This window comes from Phyllobates terribilis, unplaced genomic scaffold (genome assembly GCF_046119375.1).
Source record: "Phyllobates terribilis strain yellow unplaced genomic scaffold, ASM4611937v1 Scaffold_8__6_contigs__length_399053987, whole genome shotgun sequence".
Classification (NCBI taxonomy): Eukaryota; Metazoa; Chordata; class Amphibia; order Anura; family Dendrobatidae; genus Phyllobates; species Phyllobates terribilis.
In genome coordinates, this window is record NW_027362768.1 from 67,970,237 (window position 1) to 67,996,709 (window position 26,473).

The 26,473-nt window shown below is 46.3% G+C and overlaps 1 protein-coding gene across 3 annotated transcripts in view; it reads right to left on the reverse strand.

The window, feature by feature from the left end:
- DDR2 (discoidin domain receptor tyrosine kinase 2) overlaps positions 1-26,473 on the reverse strand; it is a 1,082,289-nt gene that overhangs the window by 358,617 nt on the left and 697,199 nt on the right. For all 3 annotated transcript variants that reach the window (XM_073643022.1, XM_073643023.1, XM_073643021.1), the window contains one exon: positions 16,803-16,930. In XM_073643022.1, coding sequence (XP_073499123.1) covers positions 16,803-16,930 — 128 coding nt within the window. The remainder of the gene's footprint in view (positions 1-16,802; positions 16,931-26,473) is intronic.

A 26,473-nucleotide genomic window follows, 5' to 3' on the forward strand; every position in this document is an offset into this window, starting at 1 on the left:
TGTTTTTTGTCATGCGATTTTCTTGTGTAAATACTGTTGAAAAAAAAATCATTTAGCATATTGGCTTTTTCCACATCCACCATTTCACCCAGACAATTTTTAAAGGGGCCAACACTATAATTTTTTAGTTTTTTACTATTTATGTAGTTAAAGAATATTTTGGGATTATTTTTACTTTCTCTGGCAAGGAGTCTCTCTGTCTCAGTCTTTGCTGCCTTGATTTGGTTTTTACAGAATTTATTTAATTTTCTGTATTTATTTAATATCTCATCACTACCTAACTTGCTTTAGTTCTCTGAATGCTTTCTTTTTGTCACTTATTGTGCCCCTTACAGCTCTATTTAGCCATAGTAAATAGTTTCTTCAAGTGTTATCTGGGAACAGGTATATGATGATTATGATAAGGGCACGTGCAGACAAGTGTATTTTTGGTCTGACAAAACATCAGATCGCGCTCGGACTAATGTTAGTCTATGGGACCATGCACATGTCATATTTTTTCCTCAGACCACGCCGGTCCCAGGAAAGATCACTGCATACCCAAGTTTGATGCGATATTCAGATCGCACTTAGTCATGCAAGTCAATGAGTCTGTGGAAAACATCGGACTGCACTCGAATGCCATCTGAGTTTGATTTCCATGGACTTACACAATGGAGAAGATGGAACCATTTTTTTGTCCATACTCTCCTCAGCTGAGAGAATCGGTCATCAGCAACTGCCCTTATGTTAATAAAAATAATACAAAAAATATGTGCTTGAATTTGTTATCTTAGCAGTGAAAATTGAAAACCCAGGGACTTTTGATAGTTTGTTTGCATATAATTCTATGTTTATACATAAATTTTACCCAAAAATGTATGTAATATGCCTCTCGTATGCCTAGGAAGTGGTATTACCAATTTGTGTCCCAATAAACATTCTATGCAAATAATAAAAAAAATCCTATGTAAAAATCCTATGTAAAAATCCTAAGTACCAAGTGTCACCACACTGATGTTGGATATCCTTCCCTATCTTTAAGCTATGGGCACTCTAGCTATCCCTGATACTCAGATTACTTCTACTGGTGAAGATGTCGGGGGCCACATGCCTTGCTGAGCACCTGAATCAGCCCTTATCTGTTCCTGTTCCGTCCTCCACCCAGGGAAGTGGGGAGTAGTAGTGAATGAAAATACACAAACCAGACTAACAAGGGAAGATGTACAGGGATAAATGAAAATACCAATCATATAAATATGCACTCACAAACAACAGAGTGGAACACCAAGAAGTATAGGAAGGAGAAACCAAATAGGAGATGATGAGGATATGCATGCAGGCGAATCACCAAGCAACCATCTTTAGAATAACACATAAAACGCCTCCTCAAACAACCAGCTTCTCCAACTTCAGAAACAGGAAGAATGAAACTAACACTGGCAATCTCAGGTTGCCTGAGGCAAGTATATATAGCAAAGGGAAGTGGCCAACAATGAACAGCTGAGACCATCAACGCAGAAAAGTTTCAGAAGGTCTCAACTGAACAGATAAACCCCTGCACTGCTTAATGTGATGGTGAAGTGCTTCTAATCAGTGCAGCGATATGTGAAATCAGACACCACAGTGATAAGGCCCCTCTCTGTCGCGGTAAACCTGTGACACCATGTGTGTAATAATCCCCCCAAAAAATAAAGCAAATATAGACACATGCACATCTATTATATTCAATGGTCGTGCGCCCATGTCAGGTTTTTCACATGGACCATTTGAAAAATATGCAGACATTTACCTTTTTTCCGGTAGCACCGAGGAAATGCTTGCCGCACATGTGCACACTGATGACACACAGATGACATCCATGTGACATGTACCCAAACTAAATGCTCCGATGGCTGGGAAAATCAGTACAGTTAGCGCTTTTCCCAGACACTGGGTGTGACTGCAACTGTCATCATCCTCACCTGGTCTCCCTGCAATCAGCGAGACAAGTTGATGCTAATGACAATTGTAGTCAGCATCCGCCGCCTGGAAATAGCGTAAAGTTTCCTTTCACCGTTGTGCATTAAATAAAAAAGAAAAAATAAATGGTGTGGAGTCCCCCCTATATTTTAAAACCAGCACAGGTAAAGCAGACAACTGCAGGCTTCTATTTTTATGCTGGATGGTCCATGGTTATTGACGCGACCCGAGCCAAAACATAGAAGTCCGTATTCGCCACAGAATTGGCACATTACATTAAATGTGCCAATTCTGACGATTTACCTGGCTCATCCTGATGCCCAGGTGCATTGGCAATCGTGGCAATATACACTGCTCAAAAAAATAAAGGGAACACTTAAACAACAGAATATAACTTCAAGTAAATCAAACTTCTGTGAAATCAAACTGTCCACTTAGGAAGCAACACTGATTGACAATCAATTTCACATGCTGTTGTGCAAATGGAATAGACAATAGATGGAAATTATTGGCAATTATCAAGACACCCTCAATAAAGGAATGGTTCTGCAGGTGGGGACCACAGACCACATCTCAGTACCAATGCTTTCTAGCTGATGTTTTGGTCACTTTTGAATGTTGGTTGTGCTTTCACACTCGTGGTAGCATGAGACTGACTCTACAATCCACAGAAGTTGCTCAGGTAGTGCAGCTCATCCAGGATGGCACATCAATGCGAGCTTTGGCAAGAAGGTCTGCTGTGTCTGTCAGCGTAGTGTCCAGAGATGGGAGGCGCTACCAGGAGACAGGCCAGTACACCAGGAGACATGGAGAGGACCGAAGGAGGGCAACAACCCAGCAGCAGGACCACTACCTCCGTCTTTGTGTAAGGAGGAACAGGAGGAGCACTGCCAGAGCCCTGCAAAATGACATCCAGCAGGCCACAAATGTGCATGTGTCTGCACAAACGGTTAGAAACTGACTCCATGAGGGTGGTATCAGGGCCCGACATCCACAGATGGGGGTTGTGCTCACAGCCCAACACCATGCAGGATGCTTGGCATTTGGCACAGAACACCAGGATTGGCAAAGTCGCCACTGGTGCCCTGGGCTCTTCACAGATGAAAGCAGGTTCACACTGAGCACATGTGACAGACGTGACAGAGCCTGCAGACGCCGTGGAGAGTGATCTGCTGCCTGCAACATCCTTCAGCATGACCGATTTGTCAGTGGGTCAGTAATGGTGTAGGGAGGCATTTCTTTGGAGGGCCGCACAGCCTTTCATGTGCTCACGAGAGGTAGCCTGACTGCCATTAGGTACCGAGATGAGATCCTCAGACACCTTGTGAGACCATATGCTGGTGCGGTTGGCCCTGGGTTCCTCCTAATGCAGAACAATGCCAGACCTCATGTGGCTGGAGTGTGTCAGCAGTTCCTGCAAGATGAAGGCATTGAAGCTATGGACTGGCCCGCCCGTTCCCCAGACCTGAATCCAATTGAGCACATCTGGGACATCATGTCTCGCTCCATCCACCAACGTCACGTTGCACGACAGACTGTCAAGGAGTTGGCAGATGCTTTAGTCCAGGTCTGGGAGGAGATCCCACAGGAGACCATCTGCAACCTCATCAGGAGCATGCCCAGGCATTGTAGGGAGGTCATACAGGCACGTGGAGGCCACACACAATACTGAGCCTCATTTTGACTTGTTTTAAAGACATTACATCAAAGTTGGATCAGCCTGTAGTGTGTTTTTCCACTTTAATTTTGGGGGTGACCCCAAATCGAGGCCTCCATTGGTTAATACATTTGATTTCCATTGATGATTTTGTTGTCAGCACATTCAACTTTGTACAGAACAAAGTATTCAATGAGACTATTTCATTCATTCAGATCTAGGATGTGTTATTTGAGTGTTCCTTTTATTTTTTTGAGCAGTGTATGTTGTGAGGCAGTGACTGGGGTCGTATACGAGGGATGTTATATATCCCTCAGAATGTGTACAGAGACCTGTTAAACCCATTGGAGTCCATTGCAGTCACAGACAGAGCTACGGCTGCAATGCAGGAATGAAGGTAAGCATTGACCTGATCACACTATCTGGCCAAGGCAGATTAAGTAAAAGCTGGCAGGCCCTTCATTTCTTGGAGGAGGCTACAGGATGGCAGCGGGGTGGCCGCCTCACTCCAACCCAGGTTTTCCAGTGGCTTTTGCCACAGGTCCTTTAAAAACCCTGCATTAAGGATTAGTGTTGTTCTGTGTTGGGACCTGCTAGCAGCATAGCAGGAAAGCTCGGCGGGCCTGTGAGTAGCTGAACCCACGCCTGGGAAGGCTCTGCACCTGTCAGGCTCTGAGCGACCCGGCGCAGCCATTGCTCCCGGCAACCGTTGCTATGGACTTTTGTTAACCCGGCTGCGAACCGGAGGACTTTCTGTTTACCTGTGAGTTTTGCTGAATAAAAGCTGCTTATGTTGGACTTGCTTGGGTCACTGCCTCAGTTACTGCACGGTGTGAACACCGCCGCCTTACAGCTTCGTGGAGAATGCGGGCATTGTGGCTGAGGCATACCCGACCGGCAGCTGCATGACAACAATCCAGCCTGCCACCTTTCAGCCCTAGCCCGTGGACAAAATGGAGGAGCTGTTAAAGCAGTTGGTACTCACCCAGCAGCAGCAGCTGCAGTCTCAGAGGCAACAGCAGGAGCAGCACCAGAATCTCCAGCAGGAACAGCAGCACAATCAGCAGCAGCTACTGTACCAGCAGCAAGAAACAAATGAACTGATGCTGCAACAGATTGCTGTCCTGCGGGAAACTGCCACAATGCCGATCCCGAAACGTCGAGATGCCCGGGACAAGGGTCGCTCAGCGTTGAGGAAGATGGGACTGGAGGACGACGGGGAAGCCTTCCTGACCATCTATGAATGCACAGCAGAGTGGGAAAACCTACCAGCCGGCCAGTGGGCAGAAGTGGTGGCTCCGTTTTTGGTCGGCGATGCCCAGAAGGCCTACTTTGACATCAGTCGGGAGGACGCCCGGACTACCAGAGGCTCAAAAGGTGAGATCCTTGCCCGACTGGGGGTCAATAGATAGGTGAGGGCTCAGTGCGTATTTTCATGGGCCTTTGTGGAGACCCAACCCGCCAGGTCTCAGGCTTATGACCTACTGGTAAGGAGGTGGCTCCAGCCTGAGTCTTTGACTCCAGGCCAGATGGTGGAGAGGGTGGTGGTTGATCAGCTGGTGAGGACTCTGCCGGCCACTATCCAACATTGGGTGGGGAAAGGGGACCCCAGCACCCTCGACCAGGTGGTCAGCCTGATTGAGCGCTACTTGGCCACTCAGGACTTTATACAGGACTCTTCCCCCTCGTGGCTGTCATGCCGGACCCTGCCAAACCAGGAACCGGGAAAGGGGTCGCCAGGTCTATGAAGACTTCTGGTGGTCCCAAACTTCTTCCATTTAAGGATTATGGAGGCCACTGTGCTCTTAGGAACCTTGAGTAATGCAGAAATTCTTTTGTAACCTTGGCCACATCTTTGCCTTGCCACAATTCTGTCGCTTAACTCCTTGGACAGTTCCTTTGAGCTCATGATTCTCATTTGGTCTGACATCCACTGTGAGCTATGAGGTCTTATATAGATAGGTGTATGCCTTTCCAAATCAAGTCCTATCAGTTTAATTAAACACAGCTGGACTCCAATGAAGGAGTAGAACCATCTCAAGGAGGATCACAAGGAAATGGACAGCATGTGACTTAAATATGAGTGTCTGAGCAAAGGGTCTGAATACTTATGACCATGTGATATTTCAGTTTTTCTTTTTTAATAAATTTGTAAAAATTTCTACATTTTTGTTTTTTTCAATCAAGATGGGGTGCAGAGTGTACTTTAATGAGAAAAAAATGAACTTTTTAGAATTTACCAAATGGCTGCAATGAAACAAAGAGTGAAAAATTTAAAGGGGTCTTAATACTTTCTGTACCCACTGTATTCTTTATTTCTGCAGTCTCATACACCTGCTCCTTTCTGTGGCTGCTCTACACTGCGCTCGCCTGCTAGTTGTATCAGTTGTTTTTTCTAAACTAAAACCTCAATATTTAGGTTAAATTGCCGTGTTGGCACTCGGCGGTAAAAAAGTGGGTTTTGGATTGCAGTTTGGGCACTCGGTCTCTAAACAGTTCGCCATCACTGTGCTAGTCCATTGTACTGACCCCACGTATATTTATACATGTAAATGAGATCCCCACTGAGGCGTCGTTTTTCTAAGCTAAACAAGCTTAACTTTTTCAACCTCTCACATATGTACCTCTCATCCCTTGTAATAATCTAGTTGCAGAAAAGCACATACACAAAGCGCTAATTATATTTATCTCACTGACATATTTCTATCTATCTCTATCTTTCCAGATCTAACACCTTAACATCTGTCATTCTATTCCGGTACTTGTCACACTGATGGTGCAAACTGTGGCACACGGATTATACACATGCACACATACATATGTATGCCTCACGGATGGTACACGGACACGGACCTCAATGGTACTGGGTTTTCCAGTACTGCTATCACTATTATGTGTGAAGGGTTCCACACATATTGCAATGATCAGAATGTTGAGCTCTGTGCATAACCCTGCCCATACCCCTGATAAGCAGCTTGCTGTGTACACTGTGCATCATCAGCAATCTTTATATCAGTGGTGGGGGCAGGGGTTACACAGAATAGCTGCACTCCCTTGTACCTGACTTAGTCTGATAGTGATAATCTCCTACTGATAAAACATGGATTGTATTGAAACTACAGCACAAAGCCCAATACTTCACATATTCCTAGAATTGGGTTTGATGTCCCTACATTATGCTGCTTCCTAAATAGCAAAACCCTGCTGACAGATTCCCTTTAAAAATGTTCTAATAAAGCGTAAGCATTCAAACAGCAGATAATTACTTTAATTTCCAACAGTGTTCTAGACAGTTTAAAGAGAACTTGTCTGTTACATTATCCCTATGTAACCCATAGGTAGTGCTAGATAGGGCAGTGTAAGATACTTATTCCATTCGTTGCGACAAAATTCAGCTTTTACTTGCAGTCTATGGTAGGAAAAGCTAAGTGGTACCAAAGACAACAAGTACAAAGATATGCTCACTAGTGAATCTAATTTGCATATACATAATCGCTGAATTTTGTCTTATCTCTGCTTGTGCAAAAGTAGTGTTACTGACAGGTTCTCATTCATTCAAATAATACATATACTTTTCAGCTTTAGCACTCATTCAGACAGTAATTTTTCATCAGTGTGTGTATGCAAAAGCCAGGAGTATCCTCAAAACAAAGAACAGTTTTCAATCTTTCAATCATAGATTTTTTCTGTATGATCCACTCCTGGTTTTGGCATCCAAACTGATGAAAAAAATCACTGACATCTGAATAAGCCCTCAGAGTAGCTCAAAATATAAGAATGCAATACTGAAAAAAATACTTAAAACTAATGCCAATCTCTACAGAATGAAACACGTATGTTACTTACCAATAATGTGTTTTTTCGGAACCCATGATGGCACAACGAGAGAGGGGATCAGCCCTTCAAGGACAGGAAATCTTCAAGATAAAAAGGGCGGCGCCTCTCTCCGCCTCAGTGGATTACAGAGCATGAGAGGACTCTCCGGTTAGAGCACATAATTTTATTAACCATAAACAAATTTCACCCATGTGAATACTTCAATACCCACCAACTGGAAGGTGATCACCATAGTGATAGGGAGGGAATGTAAAGGTGTCGTCATGGGTTCCGAAAAAACACATTACCAGTAAGTAACATACAGTATGTGTTTTTCTGTCACCCATGATGGCACAACGAGAGAATTACAGAGAACTAGGTATGTAAGGGAGGGACCACAGACTGCAGAACCCGTCTCCCAAATGTGAGATCAGAGGAGGCAGAAAGGTCAAGCCTATAGTGATTATAGAAAGTGGACGGAGATGACCATGTGGCCGCCTTACATATTTGCTCAATGGGCACGTCCGCTCTTTCTGCCCAGGAAGCAGCCATGCCCCGTGTAGACTGGGCCTTCAGATTGTTAGGAGTATCTCTGCCTGATCCCGTATAAGCCATCGTGATGGCTTCTCGGATCCACCTTGACAGAGTGCCTTTTGAGACCTTCGACCCCTTTTGGGAGCCCTAAAAGGAGACAAATAGAGCCCTATACTTCCTCCATGAGCTTGTGGATGCTAAATAATGTATAAGGCATCTCCTGACATCCAAGGTATGAAATCTTTCCTCCTTGCTATTTTTTGGTTCAGGACAGAAGGATGGTAGGGCTATCTCCTGAGACATATGAAACTTAGATACAATCTTACGTAGGAAAGCAGGGTCTGGTCTCAAAACTACCCTATCATCTAGAACTAAGGTAAAAGGTGGATCTGCAGATAAAGCCTGTAACTCACTAACCCTCCGTGCTGATGTTAAGGCCACAAGAAGTATTGTTTTTAGGGTAAGTAATTTTATGGACCCTGAGCTAAGGGGCTCAAAGACAGAGCTTGTTAATGCGTTTAACACTAAGTTTAAATCCCAAGAAGGGACCCTTATTGTAGGGGCTGGTTTGGCTCTACTGCATGCCCTCACGAATCTGGAAATCCATTTGTTACCGGCCAGATTATAATTATACAAGGCCTCTAAGGCAGGGATTTGGACCTTTATGGTGCTAACCGCTAGGCCTTTTTTCCAGCCCTTTTTGAAGAAATTCCAAAATGGCCTTTACAGGAACCCCCCCCCCCCCCAGAGAGAATCCCTGAACTGACTGTAAATTTTAGTATTGATTGGTTTCCTACTACCTAGAAGACTAGTAACTGGATTTAAATGAGAATCCCCGACCCTCTAACAACGACCTCTCAAGTTCCAGGCCGCTAAATGCAATCCTTTTACCTGAGGATGGAATATAGGACCTTGAGCAAGAAGGTCTGGAATCTCTGGAAGAATCCAGGGGTTCGTGATTGACATGCTCTTCAGCCAAAAGAACCATGGTCTCTTGGACCAGAAGGGGGCTATGAGGACCACTCGAGCCTGATCCTCCCGGATCTTCCTCAACACTGCTGGAATTAGGCACGTTGGGGGAAACGCATAAGCCAGACTGAAATCCCATCTGCACTGGAAGGCGTCTACTACTAGAGGATTTTCCGTGGGATTCAGTGAGTATAACTTTTTTAATTTGCTGTTCTGACGAGTTGCAAATAGGTCGACCTCTTGAGACCCCCACATGGCCACTAGCTGGCGGAAGACTGAATGATTTAGAGTCCATTCTCCCTGCAATAGTGGCCTGTGATTTAGAAAGTCTGCCTTCGTGTTGTCCTCTCCTCTGATATGAAGGGCTTTTAAAGGGAGAACTTTCCCTTCCACTAGAGAAAATATCCTCCCCGCAACTTGCATTAGTGATTTTGAATGAGTTCCCCCCCTGGTGGTTCACATATGTCACAGTGACCTGGTTGTCGGACAGAATTTTTATGTGATGTCCTCGTAGAAGGGGTAAGAAGCTGATTAGTGCCTTCTCTACTGCCGTAGTTCCCACATGTTGGAAGACTCCAGACTCTCCTCCTCTGACCAAGTCTCCTGTATCGGGTGGTTGTCTAGGTGCGCCCCCCACCCCTTGGGGCTGGCATCCGTAGTAATTACTCTGGGAATAAGGGGAACCCAGGGGAACCCTGTCCGGAACGTGTTCGTTATTAACCACCAATGCAGTGACTGAATTACATTGTGAGGGAGTGTTAATCTGCCCTCCAGATGCCCCCTGAGGATGATTTCGTTCTTAAGGACATCCCATTGTAGTTCCCTTGAATGAAATTGGGCCCAACATACTGCTGGAATGCAGGATGTGAGAGACCCCAGCAGAGACATGGCCCCCCTGAGAGTCATTACTGGGTTTGTTATGGCTGTTGATGCTAAATTTTTATTTTTTCTGCTCGGGCAGGCGGCATTACTGTCTAACCAAATCCAGAGTAAGGCCTAAAAAGATCTGAGTTGTTTGCAGGATTAGTTTTGATTTTTCTAGGTTTAAACATCATCCTAAGTTCTTTAAGATGGCACACACCTGAACCACTTGGGCCAGGCAGTGATCATGAGTTTTTCCCACTATTAGAAAGTCGTTCAAGTACGGGATTATGAATCTGTTTTCCTCCCTGAGATGAGCCGTAACCTCTGCTATAAGTTTTGTGAATATGCGGGGAGCCACTGTAGGCCGAAGGGAAGAGCTCTATACTGAAAGTGCCTGACGACTCCCTGTACAGTTAAGGCCACTCTGAGGTATTTTTGAAAGTCGTGATGGATTGGCACTTGATAATATGCATCTTTTAGGTCCAACACTGCCATGTAGCAGCGGGGAAATAGAAGGCTTATCGTTAATTTTATTGTTTCCATCTTGAATGATGGAATGTTCACGAATTTGTTCAGACCTTTCAAGTTGATGATTACTCTGTATGAGTTGTCTGGTTTCTTTATAAGGAATAAGGGGGGATAGAACCCTCTTCTTTCCTCTTGTGGTGATACCTCCAGTAACACGTTCTTTTGCAGGAGACCTGAAATCTCTTCCTCGCTGTTCCGGTAGAGAGGATCTTAAGGCAGTCAGAATAAATCTCTCTGGCGGGTTCCTCAGAAATTCCAGTTTTAATCCTGATTTTATTAATTTTAGGATCCACCTGTTGGAAGAGATCCTTTCCCAGGCTGGAAGGAAGAGACTCTCACGCTGTCTCTGTATACTGGAGGTAGGGGGCCTAAGCTGACCCTAAGCTGGGGCCCTGACTAGTCCCTCAACCTGGAGGTACTGTTAAAGGTACAGAGGTCCAGGCCGCCAGCGTAACCCCTACCTCCTGAGGATCCCTGCACCTAAGTAATCTAGTCCTGAGAAGGACCCCGATCACAACAAAAGGGGACAAGTAATAATATGCCCACACACAGTACTTAGACGAACGAGACAGTACAAGGGAAAAACCAAAACCACCTTGCATACAACAACTACACAACTACAACAGAGGGAACACCAACGGGAAAGGAGATAAATGATAAAGCGAGGAAGGGAAAAACACTCCAAATACACTTATCTCAGAAACTCCAAACACCACGATCCGCTCTGTTAGTCTGAATGAAATGCTTTCACCGACACTTCCCAAACAGACCAGCAGGCATTTGAAGGAGTCTCACTACAGCAGTATTGATAGCAGCTGGGCGAGGCTGGACCTCGTCTAGCACAGAGAGAGAGAGAATTAACTCCCTCACTGCCGAAAAACACAAAGCACCAACAAGTCAGCTGCGAGAAGTCAGGCTGTGTAGTCGTGACGATCTTCGTGGCGACACACCCGTGACAGAGACAGAGCCTCCCTCCCACCTGGGATAGAGTGTCATTTTGGGGGTTTGCGACTATCCTGGGAGGGCCCGCCGAATAAAAACCCTTTTCCTTTTCAGGAACGATCCTCCCATCTAGATTGTTCTGCGGATGTCCTTCTGCAGCCAAATTTCTTCGTCCGAAAGGACTGCTTAAAAGCCGAGAAGGAAGAATTAGGAAATACCTTCTTGTTGCCACCTGCTTTCTCAAGAATTGTGTCAAGAGAGGTACCGAAAAGAAAATCTCCTTCACACGGAAGAGAACATAGCTTTCCTTTCATCTGTATATCCCCTGGGCAACATTTCAGCCAGACTGCTCTACGGCCGGCATTAGACAGGGCTGCAGATCTTGCCGCTAATCTGGCGGAATCCGCAGAGGCTTCAGATAAGAAGGCCGCAGCTCCTTTCAATACCGGTAGAGAGGCCAGAATGGAGTCCGGTGACTCATTGTTTTTAACCTGGTCTTCTAACCTGTCTAACCAAACCATGAGGGATCTTGCCGTACAGGTTGCTGCTATGGTTGATTTCAAAGCCCCCGCTGATGAATCCCAAGTACCCTTAAGGAAGGTATCTACCTTCCGGTCCAGTGGGTCCTTCAGCATCCCTCTGTCTTGAGAAGGGAGAGAAGATTTTTTAGAAGCTTTGGACACCGCAACATCCAGCTTCGGGGCTTTATTCCAGGATGTGGTATCTTCCTCATCAAAGGGAAATTTTCTTTTGAAGGAGGATGGAAGGGGACCCTTTTTCTCCGGCCTATCCCACTCCTTCTTGATAGGTCCCTGCACCTTATCGTTAATCGGAAAACTCTATGTTTCTTCCGATCCAAGGTACCGAACATAATATCCTGTACCGATTTTTTTGCCTTCTGGTCAACTAACCCCATTGTGGACCTGACGGCTTTTACTAAGCTATCAACACTTTCTAGGGGAAAACAATGACCTGTGCCTGCCTCACTATCCGAAGAGGAAGAGTCAGTGGAGTCATCCAGTTCCCTAGTCAGATTCAGAGTCTGAAAAGTCGGGTGGGGTTTTTGCTCTATGGGTCTGGGACGCTTCTTTTGCCTGGCAAAACGATTTTAGCTATTTTTCCACCTCCGACCTAATAAGGGTTTTTAAATTTGAAGCAAAATCCGGGGTTCCCTCCGAAACTGTTTCCTCAATACATGGCTAGCATAACTTTTTGGGCCAGTCTTTAGTCAGACCCCGTTCACACAGGGCACATACTCTGTACTTGGATTTCCCCGTACATTTCTTAGGGACATCCTGACCATATAAAGGAGGAAGGAGAGGGAGAAAGAGAGAGACAAAACAGAAAAAAGTCTACATTAATACGTCGACTTTCACGTAGCTCACTCACCACCCAGTAGATCAAAACAGGGTACCGGAAAGGGAGGCAGGACGGTATCAGACACTTCTCCTCGGGAGACCGCGGAATCATCCATCCTGCATGAGCTATGCCGACTGGATCTTGAATCCTTGATGCTGCGTGTCCCAGAATGCCCACTGCTCCTGCTCTGCGGTGGATGCTGCTACTGGGTGCGCTTCGGGCACCGAGGCTGCTGCGGCTGCTCCATCTCATCGGGCTGCTGAAGCTGCAGCATAGTCTGCTGCTCTTGCTGCTGATGCGGTGGGGAGGGCTGCTGTGAGGCCATTACCGTACACTGCTCCCCTGCCTATTCGGTGATCTACCCTTAAGTACTCTCATTGTGCCAGGGAGATCACCGGCCGGCATTCCCGCAGCTTTCCGTACCTCCCCCGAAAATTACATCCGGGGGTCAGAGGTCCCGGCGCGCGTCATCGGGGCGCGACTTACAGCTCGTCACATCCGGTTGTGCCCCATGACGTCACATCCGGTTGTGCCCCATGATGTCACATCCGGTTGTGCCCCATGACGTCACATCTGGTTGTGCCCCATGATGTCACATCCGGGACACGGGTTTGCCAGCTACCATGCTGTGTAGGTGCCGCAAACCCCCGCCCGCACGTGAGGAGACCAGATGTCGGCGCTCTCCGCTGCGCTTCCAGGACACACGGGACCAGACGCAGCAGAGACTGTGCCCTGCCACAACCGATCGGCCCCGGCCCAGGTAAGACGATCCTGCTACTGTCGCCGCCGAGAAGGAAGGTCCCCCATCAAGGACAGGAAGCCACTGAGGCGGAGAGAGGCGCCGCCATTTTTATCTTGAAGGTTTCCTGTCCTTGAAGGGCGGATCCCCTCTCTCATTGTGCCATCATGGGTGACATAAAAATATTCTATAAAGCTGTTCTCATACTGTGTACATACACATGGCATTATCACCCATTGTTAACCACTTCACAAAATATGACGTAAATTTACATCATTTTTCATGTCCCTGCCTTTAATTCGGGCTTGCAATCCAAGCCCACATTTTTCCCTTCACATGACGGCTGATTTAATCAGCTATAATGTGCCTCTAACAGCCACGGGTGGAGTGGAGCTCTGCCAGCTGCTATCAACCTGTTAAATCCTACTTTCAATCTCAGACAGTGGCATTTAACAATCCTCGACAGGGGCACTCTTTTTTCCATGCTTCCAGTGGCGCGCCCATGTTGTGATCCTGATGTGCCGTCGGGTTGCTATCACAGCCGGGCGTCTGTCAGTAACCTCCGTGCCGTACGTTCATAGGAGATCATGATTTTCACTTTGATTTTCAATATACATAGCAGTGCTGATACATTGCTATGTATAGCACAAGTGAGCAGACGATTTCAGCTTCAAGTCCCTTAGAGGACCATTAAAAATAAAACAATTTAAAAAAATACTTTTATTTATATATATATATATATGTATATATATATATATATATATATATACATTTTATATATCACTGCGTACACAAAAGTCCAATCTATCAATACATAAAATTAATGAATAAATGGCGTAATGAAAAAAAAAAAATGCCAGAATTGTTAATTTGGACGCCGTAAGATTACAACAAAATGCATTAAGAGACAATCAAAACATTGTATCGACCCAAAATGGTATAGGTAAAAACATCAGCTCAGTGTGCAAAAAATAAGACCTCCTTCGGCCCCAGATCCTGAAAAATGAAAAAGTTATGAGTCTTGAGAAATGGTGACAAAAGCAAGATTTTTTTTTCTTACAAATTTCTGAATTTTTTTTTCACCACCTAATTAAAAAAAGCTATACGTTTGGTATCTGCCTACTCATACTGACCTGGAGAATCATACTACCAGGTCAGTTTTACCATACAGTGAACATGGTAAAAACAAAACAAAAAAACAATAGTGAAATTCCACTTTTTTGCAACTTTAAAGCACTTGGAATTTTTTTTACCTTTTTCCAGTATATCACGATAAAATGAATGATGTGATTCAAAAGTACAATTCACCCCACAAAAAGCAAGCCCTTATATGGTTTTAAGCAATAACTTTAGAAAAATGACTTGGACCGCACATCCCAATATTCATACTTTGATTTAATGCCTCTCGGCAAAATTTACAAACTGAACATGAGGTTCTTAGTTTAATATTCTGATCAGACGGTATGAAGTCCACTACTACCATGAACCTCTCATTGGGTCCCTCGCCTAAAACGTGCTGTGTCATGCGCAACCCATCATCACAGCAGGATGTGCTGTCCATGTCATTTTTCTACAGTTATGGCTTATAGCATACTATTTTTGCTCTCAGTTCACTATCTGGGACCTTGTGAAAGGTGAACTTTTTACATCTATTCACCTGGTGTTGGTGCTGTATGGCGGCCATTGTTGCTGTGGTCTTGTGCTTGTGGGGTGGCGCAGCCTGGAGTCATGGGGATTCTGCCTCGCAGCATGGGTGCTGTGGGGCACCAAGTTGCCAGCCTTGCTGGTGCACTTTTGCTGTGATAGTGGGTTGCACACTACGCCGCATCTTTCAGGCTAGGGACCCACTGAGACGTTTACTGTGACGTGGTAGTGGGCTTCAAACAGTCTTATCAGAATGTTACATTAAGAACCTCATGTTCAGTTTGTGAATTTTTGCCGAGAGGCATTAGATCAAAGTATTAATTTTGAGATGAGCAGTCCATGTCATACAATTTGAGTGGCAAGGTTAAATAGAGTTAATGAATATTCAACATCATTAAAATTGCAACAACAAGAGGCCAAAGTAGAGGAATTATCAAAATCACTGGATGGATAGACATGTTAATGATATTCAAATAATGAAAAAAGGAAACAAAATTTTCAAATCATCTCAATTTATTCAGTATCGAGTATAAGCACCATGCAACTCGATGTTATTAATTGTTGTATAAGGAATGTTCTGCAACCGTGAGTGCACTTGGGCAAATCATCAAGATCAGCTGCTGGCAGCTCACTTTGCAATTGTTGACCAATGATGTCCCAGATGTGCTCAATGGGATACAAGTCTGGACACACTGCAGGCCATGGTAGCATGTTTAAAGGGAATCTGGCACCACATTTGAGTGACCTGGCCTACTAATATAGGCATACAGGTTATAGACTGCTGAAAATACTCATACCTGTATGCCTCATGGATGATGCCTTGTTGTGAAAAAATCATCTTTTGTCACTTTATGTTAATAAGTTCTTCCAGGCTATGGGGCATATGCTGCCCAGAAGATAACTCTGCCTCCTTGCTTCATTATTCTATCTTTCTCCTCCCCTTCACTGTTCTGCCCTTCTATTTGGCTTCACTTTTGTTTTGCGCAGGCATCAGAGAGTCGCTGTTCAGTATTTTACCTCAGGATTTGTTAGCCAAAACCAGGAGTGCGTTAAAAATGCAGAAGTGCACGTTTCTATTATATTTTTCCTCTGATTGTTCCACTCCTGGTTTTGGCTTAAAAATACTGATGTAAAATACTGACCAAATACTGAACATGTGCACTTGGCCACTCCCAGTGTTCTCTGGTGCAGAAACGGTGCACTCTTGACTTCCTTTCTCCCGCCCTGCATAGTAAGCATGTCATTTGCACATTACCTGCATGCCGGAGAATGTCGGAAGAAAAAGTTACGTACAGTGACTCTTCGACGCCTGTGCATAACAAATGTGAAGCCAATGCCCATAGAAAGACAGAGCAGTGAACAGGAGCGACAACAGCCGGAATGCACACCTGACGTTGCAGGGACACAGTGACGATAGGGGAGGAGAAAGATAGGATAATAAATCAAGGAGGCAGTGTTATCTTCAGGGCAGCGCACGCCCCATAGCCTGGAAGATCTAATTTACATATAGTGGTAAAAGATTAATTTTACACAAGGCATCATCCATGAGGCATACAGGTAGGACTATTTTAAGCAGTCTATAACCTATATGCCTATGTTAATCAGTTGGATAACTCAAATGTGGTAACAGATTCCCTATAAGCCATGCAGGCTGCTCACAGTAGCAAGAACAACATGTGGCATTGCATTGTCACTTGCATAAAGCCAATACTTTACAGGGCAGCATAAACATGGTGACAGATTATCTTTTCACTGTATTTCCAGTTCTTATATCTGTGTACTTAGCTGATCTAAAACTGACATACAGACCTGGCATTCTTGTTGGCATCTGCTCTGAGCATTTTCACAGCCACAGGAGTGGGCTGACCAATGTTTGTATCCAAAATCAAATCTTTGTCTAGAAAGGCCTCTACCCCTTCTGCTTCACAGAGATGAACCTACAAACAGAAAATGCAATATTTTAAAACTTTGTATAAAGTTCGTTCAATTCGGAGACCATTAATTAGTGCCTCATCACATGTGCATCAGGCTTTTTTCATGCGTTAATACATTGTAGCTTGATACTCCTGGTAAGAGTTACAAATTGTGTCATTTAAAGGGGTTGTCCAGGTTTGGCACAAAATTTGTAGTCACTCTAAGTGACTGCAGACTTGTAAATACAGCATGCACAGAGCAGGCTGTCAGGATTCTCCAGTGCTGGGAGTGGGCAGTCATGTGGCCACAAGTACGAAATATAAATATTCCTGGTAACATTCTGACTAGTTGTGCGCGGTCTCACCCAATACAAGTGAATTAGTGAATTGAGCGAAGCCATGCACTTCTAGTGGGAATGTGGATGTAAGTATGCATATTGTATACTTGCGGTCACATTATCACCCAATCTCGCCTCTGTCACCAGAAAATCCTCACAAGCTTGCAATGTGCACAGTGTGAGGATTTAGGCTGTGTGCCCACTATGCGTTTTTCAAGCGTTTTTGCCGCAGAATTTCCGCAGCAAGAACACTTAAAAAACGATTGGTAATACGCACCCCATGGTCCCCAATGATAATCCGCATGTGCTGTGCACATGCTGCGGAAATTTCCGCTGTAGATTACCATTGCGGAAAAATACGCAGCATGTCCATTAATTTTGCGGACACGCAGCGTAATTGCCGCCATTGACTTGCATTGACACGCATAATATCCGTATCAGTACATTTGTACACACAGATATTGTGCGTTTCTATGTGCGGATGGTACCCGGGTTTGGAGAAGATGAGACTCTCCTCCAGACCCAGGTACCATAGTACCTGTAAAAAAAAGAATTTAAAATAAAAAATAAAGATTATACTTACCTTCCGATGTCCTCCCGGTGTTTTCTCCCTCCGTCTGCTCTGCTGTATGGGTCGCGATGTTGTGAAGGACCTGCCAGGACGTCATTGAGTCATGTGACCTGACACATGACTCAATGACATCACCGCAGGTCCTTCACACCACCGCGAGCCACCCAAGGACCGGATGGAGTGGAGAAAACACCGGGAGGATATATCGGAAGGTAAGTATAAAATTTATTTTTTATTTTTTACCATTCTTATTCTTTTTTTTTACCTAACTTGGTCACACTACTATAAATCCATGCCGGTTGCATGGATTTATATAGTGTGAACAAGTTGTCAAGCACTTTTCCAAGTGATGATAAAATCGCTTGGAAAGCGCTTGATTACCCGCATGGAGAAATGCATGCAAAAACGCTTGACAAACGCTTCTACCTGGCGGGAAAAATGCATGTAAAATCCGCATGCATTTTTCCTGTGAGGGAGAAGCGGAAAAAATATGCAGCATTTCTGCATCGTGGGCACTTAGCCTTACAAGTCGGATGGACACGATAGGGTTAAAATCTGTGTCCCAGACTGTGACGCAAGCATCCTTGATAGCCATCAAGTTCTGCTCCATACTACTTAACTGGCTTTCTCTATTTTAAAGAGGGGTTGTTCCTCTCCCCTCCTCATCCCCGTAGCAAAGAGAATCCTGTAGCCTTCCCATATATATATGTTATGCTGTAGGGTCCATTCCTCTAACCCCAATACCTTGGGATCCGGTTGCATTTCTGCAGACTGGAGAAGGAAGGATAGATGCTCAGCTGATGGAAGCCCTGCGTTTCCATGCGCAACAGGAGGATGAAGGATGGCTGGCACGCTTGTTTGAGCTCAGCTCTCCTGTGTCGGCATCCAAAACGAACTATTTCTGCGGGAGGGCGACGGTCAGCATGCAGTGTCTGCCCACCAGTCAGACTAAGTGATTTCCCCAGGCCTGTAACCAGAGGCTGAGGAAAGAAAGCCCCACCCATTGTCACGCCCCCCACACATGTCTCCTCTGTAGCCCTGGCTTTTCCTGCAGTTAGCACTGACCTGGCAGGTCGCCATTTTAACAGTGTAATCCCTCAGTCCAGCGTCTCTCAGCAGGGTCCCATGGTAGCTAATGTTTCTGCTGCCTCTTCTGAGGACAGCAATCAGAGTCATGTTTTCCAACCGGTACAGCAGCATGAGCCTTAAGGCTATGTGCCCACGATGCATAGTTGAACCAGAAATTTCCTGAGCGTTTTTGTCTCTCCTTGCCAGAAAAAACGCATGCGGTTTTTACATGTGTTTTTGACGCATTTTTACATGCTTTTTTTAAGCGTTTTTTGAAGCGTTTTTGAGCATCAATGAATGATTTTTGGAGCTAAATAAAGTTGGCGGGACATTGCTTAAGCCCATGGATTAAGAACTGGGGTGAGTATATTGGTTCATTTAAATGATTAAAGAATAGGTTGTTGTATTTCAAATAAAGTGTTTACAATGTGTTTGTGTGTTTTTTACTTTGTTTGGTCATGAAAAGGTCTGATTGACACCTTGACATCACCAAACAAAAGAGCTGGGTGTCAGCTAGTCCCATTCACCCAATGTTCATTATCATTTCTATTCATGTAATTTATGCGACTGCTGTGAGCTGTTTTTTTAGCCTGGGAATGTGCCCCTAGGCAAACATTTTTCCTGGCCATAATTAATATCTCACAGCTGGTTCATTAGCCCCTATGTACCCCCTCCCCGATCAGCACTCCACAGCGCTTTGGACACAACGTATTTATGTTTCATCCAAAACGCGATGTTCTAATGCCGCACTTTTATTGTCGGTAAATGTGAATCCACCACATATAATGACACTTCAATCGGTCAAAATCTACAGCCGAGACTAGCGTGTCCACTACAGAAATTGACATGCTGCGGCTGAGTTTGGGCACGTGGCCACGGTCACGAGCCGCTGCAGGTTTGACGCTGAGTGTTTATACAGCGGCAAACCCGCAGCATCCAGATGTTACGTTATAGTGGATGGAATCTCTAGAAATCCCAAGTCCGCTATGCGTGCATCAGAGGCTGCAAATCACCCATGGACACTGACATGCGGTGCATCTTTCAGAACTGCAGCATGTCAAATTCTCTTGTGGAGTTGCTAGTCTCCACAACAGAAATTTGACCACTAGAAAGTATTGAATGCGGTAAATCCGCATGGTTCAGTGAACACCTGTGTTCAATATAATGCAACGTTTTGGATGCAGCAAAAATTTGCGTCCAAAGCGGTGCTACGTCTAAACTATGGGCACAAAGCCTAAAATAAAATAAAAAATGGCGTGGGCTCCCTCATCATTTTTATAACCAACAAAGGGAAAGCCGACCGCTTGGGGCTGATATTAGTAGCCGCAGAAGGAGCCATTAGCCAACAATGTTCCATGACTATTAATATTAGCCCACAGCTGTTTGTTTAGCCTTTACTGGCTAGATTACAGGGGGACACCAGAAAAAAATTGACGTGGAGCCCCCCTATAAAATCTAGCCAGCAAAGGCTAAACTAGACAGCTGCGACTGATATTAACAGCCATGAGAGGGGCCATGAATACTAGCCCCCTCCGCGGCTAATATCACCCCTCAGCAGTCCCAGAAATTGCGCATCCATGAGATTTGGCGCTTAGCCTCACTCTTACACGTTGCCCTGTAGCGGTGGCAGGTGGTAATGGGTTTGGGGTTCAGCCTTGTATTAACGGCTGACGTGAAGCCCAGGTTATTAATGGAGGGCGTCTATATGACGCCCCCATTACTAACCGTGTAGGAAAATGATCAGCGCATTTTCCAAAAAAGACCAGGCCAGAATAAAGAATTTTAATGAAATAAAACAGACACGGTTCTACAATTTTTTTTTTTATTACACGCCTCCGCAAAGACCTCAATCTCCGGAAAAAAAACATAAAACAACAATATTCCTCACCTATAAGCCGTCAATGACGTAATCCACGGAACACTAAGGTAACACGTCGATTCGGATCATTTCTACAGCTGTGACATCAGCAATCAGTGATGTCACAGTTGTAGAATACAGCACTGTATACTGACAGGGGTGTAAAATCACCCCGTCAGTATACAGTGCTGCAGGGGGTCACTGGGGTTCATCAGCTGAAGATCAGCTGATAAGCCCCAGTGAGATAGAGAGCGTGGGAATTTTTTGTCAATCTTCCCACGCTCAGCATCAGCTGATCGGTCATGAGACCGATCAGCTGATTACCGGCTTTAGCAATCAGCTGATGGCGCTCCCCTTCTTCCTCGTCAGAGGGATCAAGCACTTCTGAGACATATGGTGATCGTGTAAGCTGGCGTAGCAAAATATGCCATGATTCCAGGGCTGTAAATCAGGCTCCTTCCCACGCCATTGGCGGTGGAGAAACAATTTCCACTCCTGCGGCATCCGTTCCTGCAGCTCCATTAAAATTTTGTTGCATTGTGTTAATGAAGTTATTGACACCAGTTCACTGTTAAAGATAGTTACCTACAGGCCATCTATTTAAAATTGTGGTTTAAACACAGATGACATATCACGGCAGTTCAAATCCAACCATTTGTAGTGAATGTGGAAAATATTGTCCTCCATTTAAAATGGGCAAGACGCATGGCAAGGGACGGGGAAATGGACGTGATGGTGATGATGGTGCATGCAGAGGACGAGGCCGAGGCCGTGGGCGGGCTGAAATTGTGCCACAACAAACATCTTCCCATTTGACCTTGCTGTCCCAATTAATAGGGGACCGCAGAACACCACTTTTGAACACAGAGCAGTGTGAAAAGGTTATTGATTGGATAGCAGATAATGCTTCCAGTCACTTAGCCACCACCACCACCCTGTCTTCCACATGGTCAAGTCTCAGTAGTAGTGAGTCTGGACTGCATATTCCTCACCCTGATCCCCCTTCCTCCCACCATGCCGAGTGCTCAGAGACAACTGATCCCACACTTGGACACTCCAAAGAACTGTTCACTTTTCCATTTATAGATTCAGTTCTCTCGCCCGGTCCACTTGAAGCGGGGCAAAAGGAGATTGCATGTAGCGATGCCCAAATATTTGAACAGCCACGGTCACACGAAGGCGACGGTGGGAAACTGTCACAAGAGGTGGCCCACTCAAGTTACTGACCCTACCTGGCAGGCGGACATACAAAGCAAGGACAGCAGCACACAGGGGGAGGGAGACGTAGCACCACAATAGATAAGAAGAAGCAGTGTGGTGGCCGCAGACAGAAGGCGGGCAACAGCTCCCCGTAACACAACGGAAGTTGCCAGTACAAATGTTAGCTCTTCCCGAGTCTGGTTGTTTTTTAACCCCAAAAAAGGCCATTTGCAACATCTGACAGGCCAGCATCAGCAGGGGTAGCAAAACTAGCAGCCTGACCACCACCAGCATGATCAGGCACATGGCAGCAAAGCACCTGACTAAGTGGGCCGAACCCTAGGGTCCAGGAACAGTGTCTGTGGGTGGCACCACTGCTTCTTCCACTGTTGTGCGGGCAAGCCAATCCTCTGTCCATGGCGCATGCGAAAATGCCTCCTGCCCTGCACCTGTCGTTGAAAACTCTCAAGTAGCACCGTCAGCAAGCACGTCCACGTCCTTGTCCCTGTACAGCGTTCAGTTGTCCCTACCCCAGTGCTTGGAACGCAAGTACAAATACTTAGCCAACAGGCCACATTACTAAATTCACTCATTTCTAGACTGATTGCGCTAGAAATGTTGCCTTTTAGGCTCATGGAGACTTAAGCTTTCCACAACCTGATGGCGGCGGCCGTCCCTTGGTACTCGATCATCAGCTGTCACTATTTCTCCCGGTGTGCTGTCCCCACATTGCACGAGCACATGTCCCACAACATTAGCTGTGACCTCAACAACACAGTTACTGGAAAAGTCCACCTAACCACGGACATGTGGATATCTCACTGACGGCACACTGGGTTAACATTGTGGAAGCCGGGACCCAATCGGACGGAAGACATCCTCACGAAGCTGAGGATTTCGGGCCCTAGGTCAATCAGGGTTGCCCCCACATTCTACAGCTCCTGCACCTCCTCCTCCTATTCAGCATCCATCTCTGAAATGACCACATCAGTCGCAAGCTGGAAGCACTGCAGCACTGACGTGGCCAAGTGGCAACAGGCTGTGCTGAAGCTAATATTCTTAGGTGACAAACCACATAAGGCTGAAAGTTGTGGACAGCTCTGAAAGAGCAGGCAGATCTGTGTCTCACACCGCTGAACCTAAAGTCAGGCATGGTCGTGTGTGACAATGGCCGGAACCTGGTGACGGCTCTGAGGCGAGGCGAGCTCACACACGTACCATGCTTGGCCATGTGCTTCACCTCGTGGTTCAGCAGTTTCTCAAAACCTACCCGGAGCTGCTGGATCTGCTTGTCAAGCTATGCCGCCTGTGTGCCCATTTTAGAAAGTCAGCTACAGCTTCCGCTGTCCTTGCCGTGTTTCAGCAGCATTTGCAGCTTCCGAATCACCGAATGGTGTGTGATGTCCCCACACATTGGAACTCTACATTGCAGGTGTTGGGAAGAATTTGTGAGCAGAAGAGGGCAGTTGTTGACTACCAGCATCAACAAGGCCGTCGGTATTCAGTAGTGTTGAGCCACCCCCGTAGTGTTCGAGTTCGGTTCGGTTCGTCGAACACCCGTGTGTTCGCCGAACTGTTCGTCGAACTGTTCGTCGAACACCTTCGAACACCGTTAAAACCAATGGCAGGCAAACAAAAACACATAGAAACACATAGAAAACACCTTCAAAGGTGTCCAAAAGCTGACAAACTGCTCAGAAGACACAACTAACACATGGAAAAGTGACAAGTACATATAGTCATGCGAAAAGAAAAGAGGTGGAGGAGTAAAAGGAGGGGGAGACACAGATATAGGCATGTCATGCCCTTCTAAAATCCAAAAAGTGAGAAGCCGAGACGGCCAGTCCGCTCCTGCCCGTGCCACCTCCGTGTCGCCGGGTTTGTGCCAGAGCCGCGGTGAACCCTGACGGCCAGCCCCCCTCTCCCAATACTGGTGCCTGTCCGCTGGTGGGTCGAGCGAGCCCCCCTGTGGTGGAGGCAGCTCTAAGCTTTTTAATTTAAATTGTCCCTCTAATTTGAATGAATACACTTTAAATCCATTTACAAGGATCTATTGGAGGGCAAGTCTCATGCCAGCAGCCGCGTAATTCCAGCTCCAGTAGCGTCCACTAAAGCTGCTGCAGTTAAAAAGCTTTTATAAGGATCGAGCTCGGCTGTCCACCGCAAGGCATCCTAGTGCCAGTCCCAGCCCCTATGCCTTGGGGTGCCTCCTGATGCTCTTCACTAAGTATCCCGTGGTCCCGAAGCATTTCCTTTGAAAAAATTAAGTGTCCAAACTACAGGTGGTGTAGCTTGCTTAACAGCCGGGATAATCCGCTGACTAGCAGACACTGCTACTAGGCACAAAGTATTTCCTGGGCTAGATGCAGTTAAAAATTTGTAAGTAGATACTCTCGTTGGATGCTGAGAAAGCATTCCATAGAGTCTCCTGGCACGCCATATATGATTCTCTTAAAAAGCTTGGGGTAGGGGTCTAGGGGACCCTTTTATAGCCAAAATCACGGCCCTGTATCACAATACGTCACCTAGGCTGAAGATAAATGGAACTGTAGCACCGAGGGCTCGGTTGCTACAGACGTATTGCACCTCACCCAGAGGTGTGATATCTCATTCTCAGATAAGGATGGAGTGTGGATCAGGACCCGACACCTGCATGCATTACACCACATTGCCGTGGGGCAGGGCGACCAATATGCCCCTGAGATGGGCACGACAGTCCCTGTCCCTGGCTGGAGTGGGGGGAGGGAACACTGAGGAAGGGGAACCCTGCAGTGCAGGAGCAGGGAGGAAGCAGTTCCTGGGTGCATTGAGAAGGGAGTATAAAAGGTGGGCACCATCTTAGTTCAGTGCAGAGAAGTCTGAGCAGAAGTGGCAGGGAGCAGGGGCTCTGCATGAGCTCTGCTCCGGAGGCGGGCCTAGTAACAGAGGCCCAGGCCTGCAAGAGGGAGAAGGAAGGAAGAGGAGCGGAGAAGGCTCCAGGAACGAGGAATGAAGGGATCCCAGGGGTGCGGACGGGCGAGTCGCCACCGCACGCCCGAATCCACCTGCGTGGAGGGGTCAGGCCAAAGGGGGAGACCGGTCCCCGAACTAGTAGAGGCAGGAAACGACCCTCAGCTAGAAACCGGAGGCTCTGACATTTTATGTGGCGCAGCCCCTTGCTCCACCCGCTAGGAAGGCACCACATAGGGTCAGGGAAACTGGCGCCAAGTTTACCAAGAGGAGGCCCGAGGCAGCCGGACAGAAGTGTTGGTAAGAAAGGCCAGACAAAGGACACACAAAAGGGGTCCTGTGAAGCGCTCCAAAGTTATCTGGGAGTTGTCTGAGCCCCTCACCTGGTGAGCACAGTACGACGTGGGCAGCCGTTACCTGCAGACGTGGTCTGGATAATAAGAACTGTGAGTAAAGGCCCTGAACTGCATCACTGACTCCGTGTCGTAACTGCTGCTGCCCTGCACCATCACCCCCATCCTCCGCATACACTGCCCTGAGGCTATACTCCTCCCGTGGGGAGTTATGCTACGCTCTGCTGCACCCACAACACCAGCCTTAGCGGTCTGCCCTGTAGCGGCGGTTCACTCTGACCGCAATCCACGGGTGGCGTAGTCGGACATTTAAACATCAAAACCACATAAATAGTTCCGCCACTGGTTTGACCGCCCTGAGCCACGGAACCGGATCGCCGCCACGAAGACTACAACCACCAGCATCCACCAAAAAGGGTCCGGCTCCGGGTGTCCCAAGGCCCAGGGGGTGCGTCAGAACATTTTCATCACCTTTCACAATCACCAATGGGACAAGGCAGGGATGTCCTCTGTCCCCTCTCTTATACATCCTAGTGACGGAGCACCTGCTCTCATCAATTCGCCATAACCCCAATATTAGGTGGATTGAGGAGGGAGGCACCGAGTACAAGTGCTCTCTATTTGCTGATGATGTCCTAGTATATATCACTCAATCACATATATCCATCCCTGCTGTTATGGCTGAAATAGATCACTTTGTTACATGGTAAAATTTTAAAATCAATGCAGCGAAGTCTGAGGCCCTCGATGTCTCCCTCCCTAAATCCATATAGGATTCCATCCAGTCCAACTTTCCCTTTGCCTGGCCCTCACAGGGTATCAAATACTTAGGAATTCCTATTCATAGAGACCTCTCCCATCTATGTTATCTTAATTTTGGGCCCTTTATTGAACAATTCCATACAGACCACGGTTGGCAAGTTGGAACTGTGAAATTCACTACGTGCACCACTGGTATTTTGTGGAAAAGCACATGTAAGATTCTGCAACAGTCTCTGCTGATACTCCTGCATGCGTGCATCCCTTTCTATGGCAGGAATAATTTCTGCAAATTTACTTTTGTACCGGGGATCTAACAGTGTGGCAACCCAGTAGTCAGGATTATTTCTAATTCTCACAATTCGAGGGTCATGTTGCAGGTAGTGCAGCAAGAAGGCACTCATGTGTGTTGCGCATCCAGGAGCACCAAGTCCCTGTTGTGTTGGTGGCGAGGTAACAATCATGCTTCCT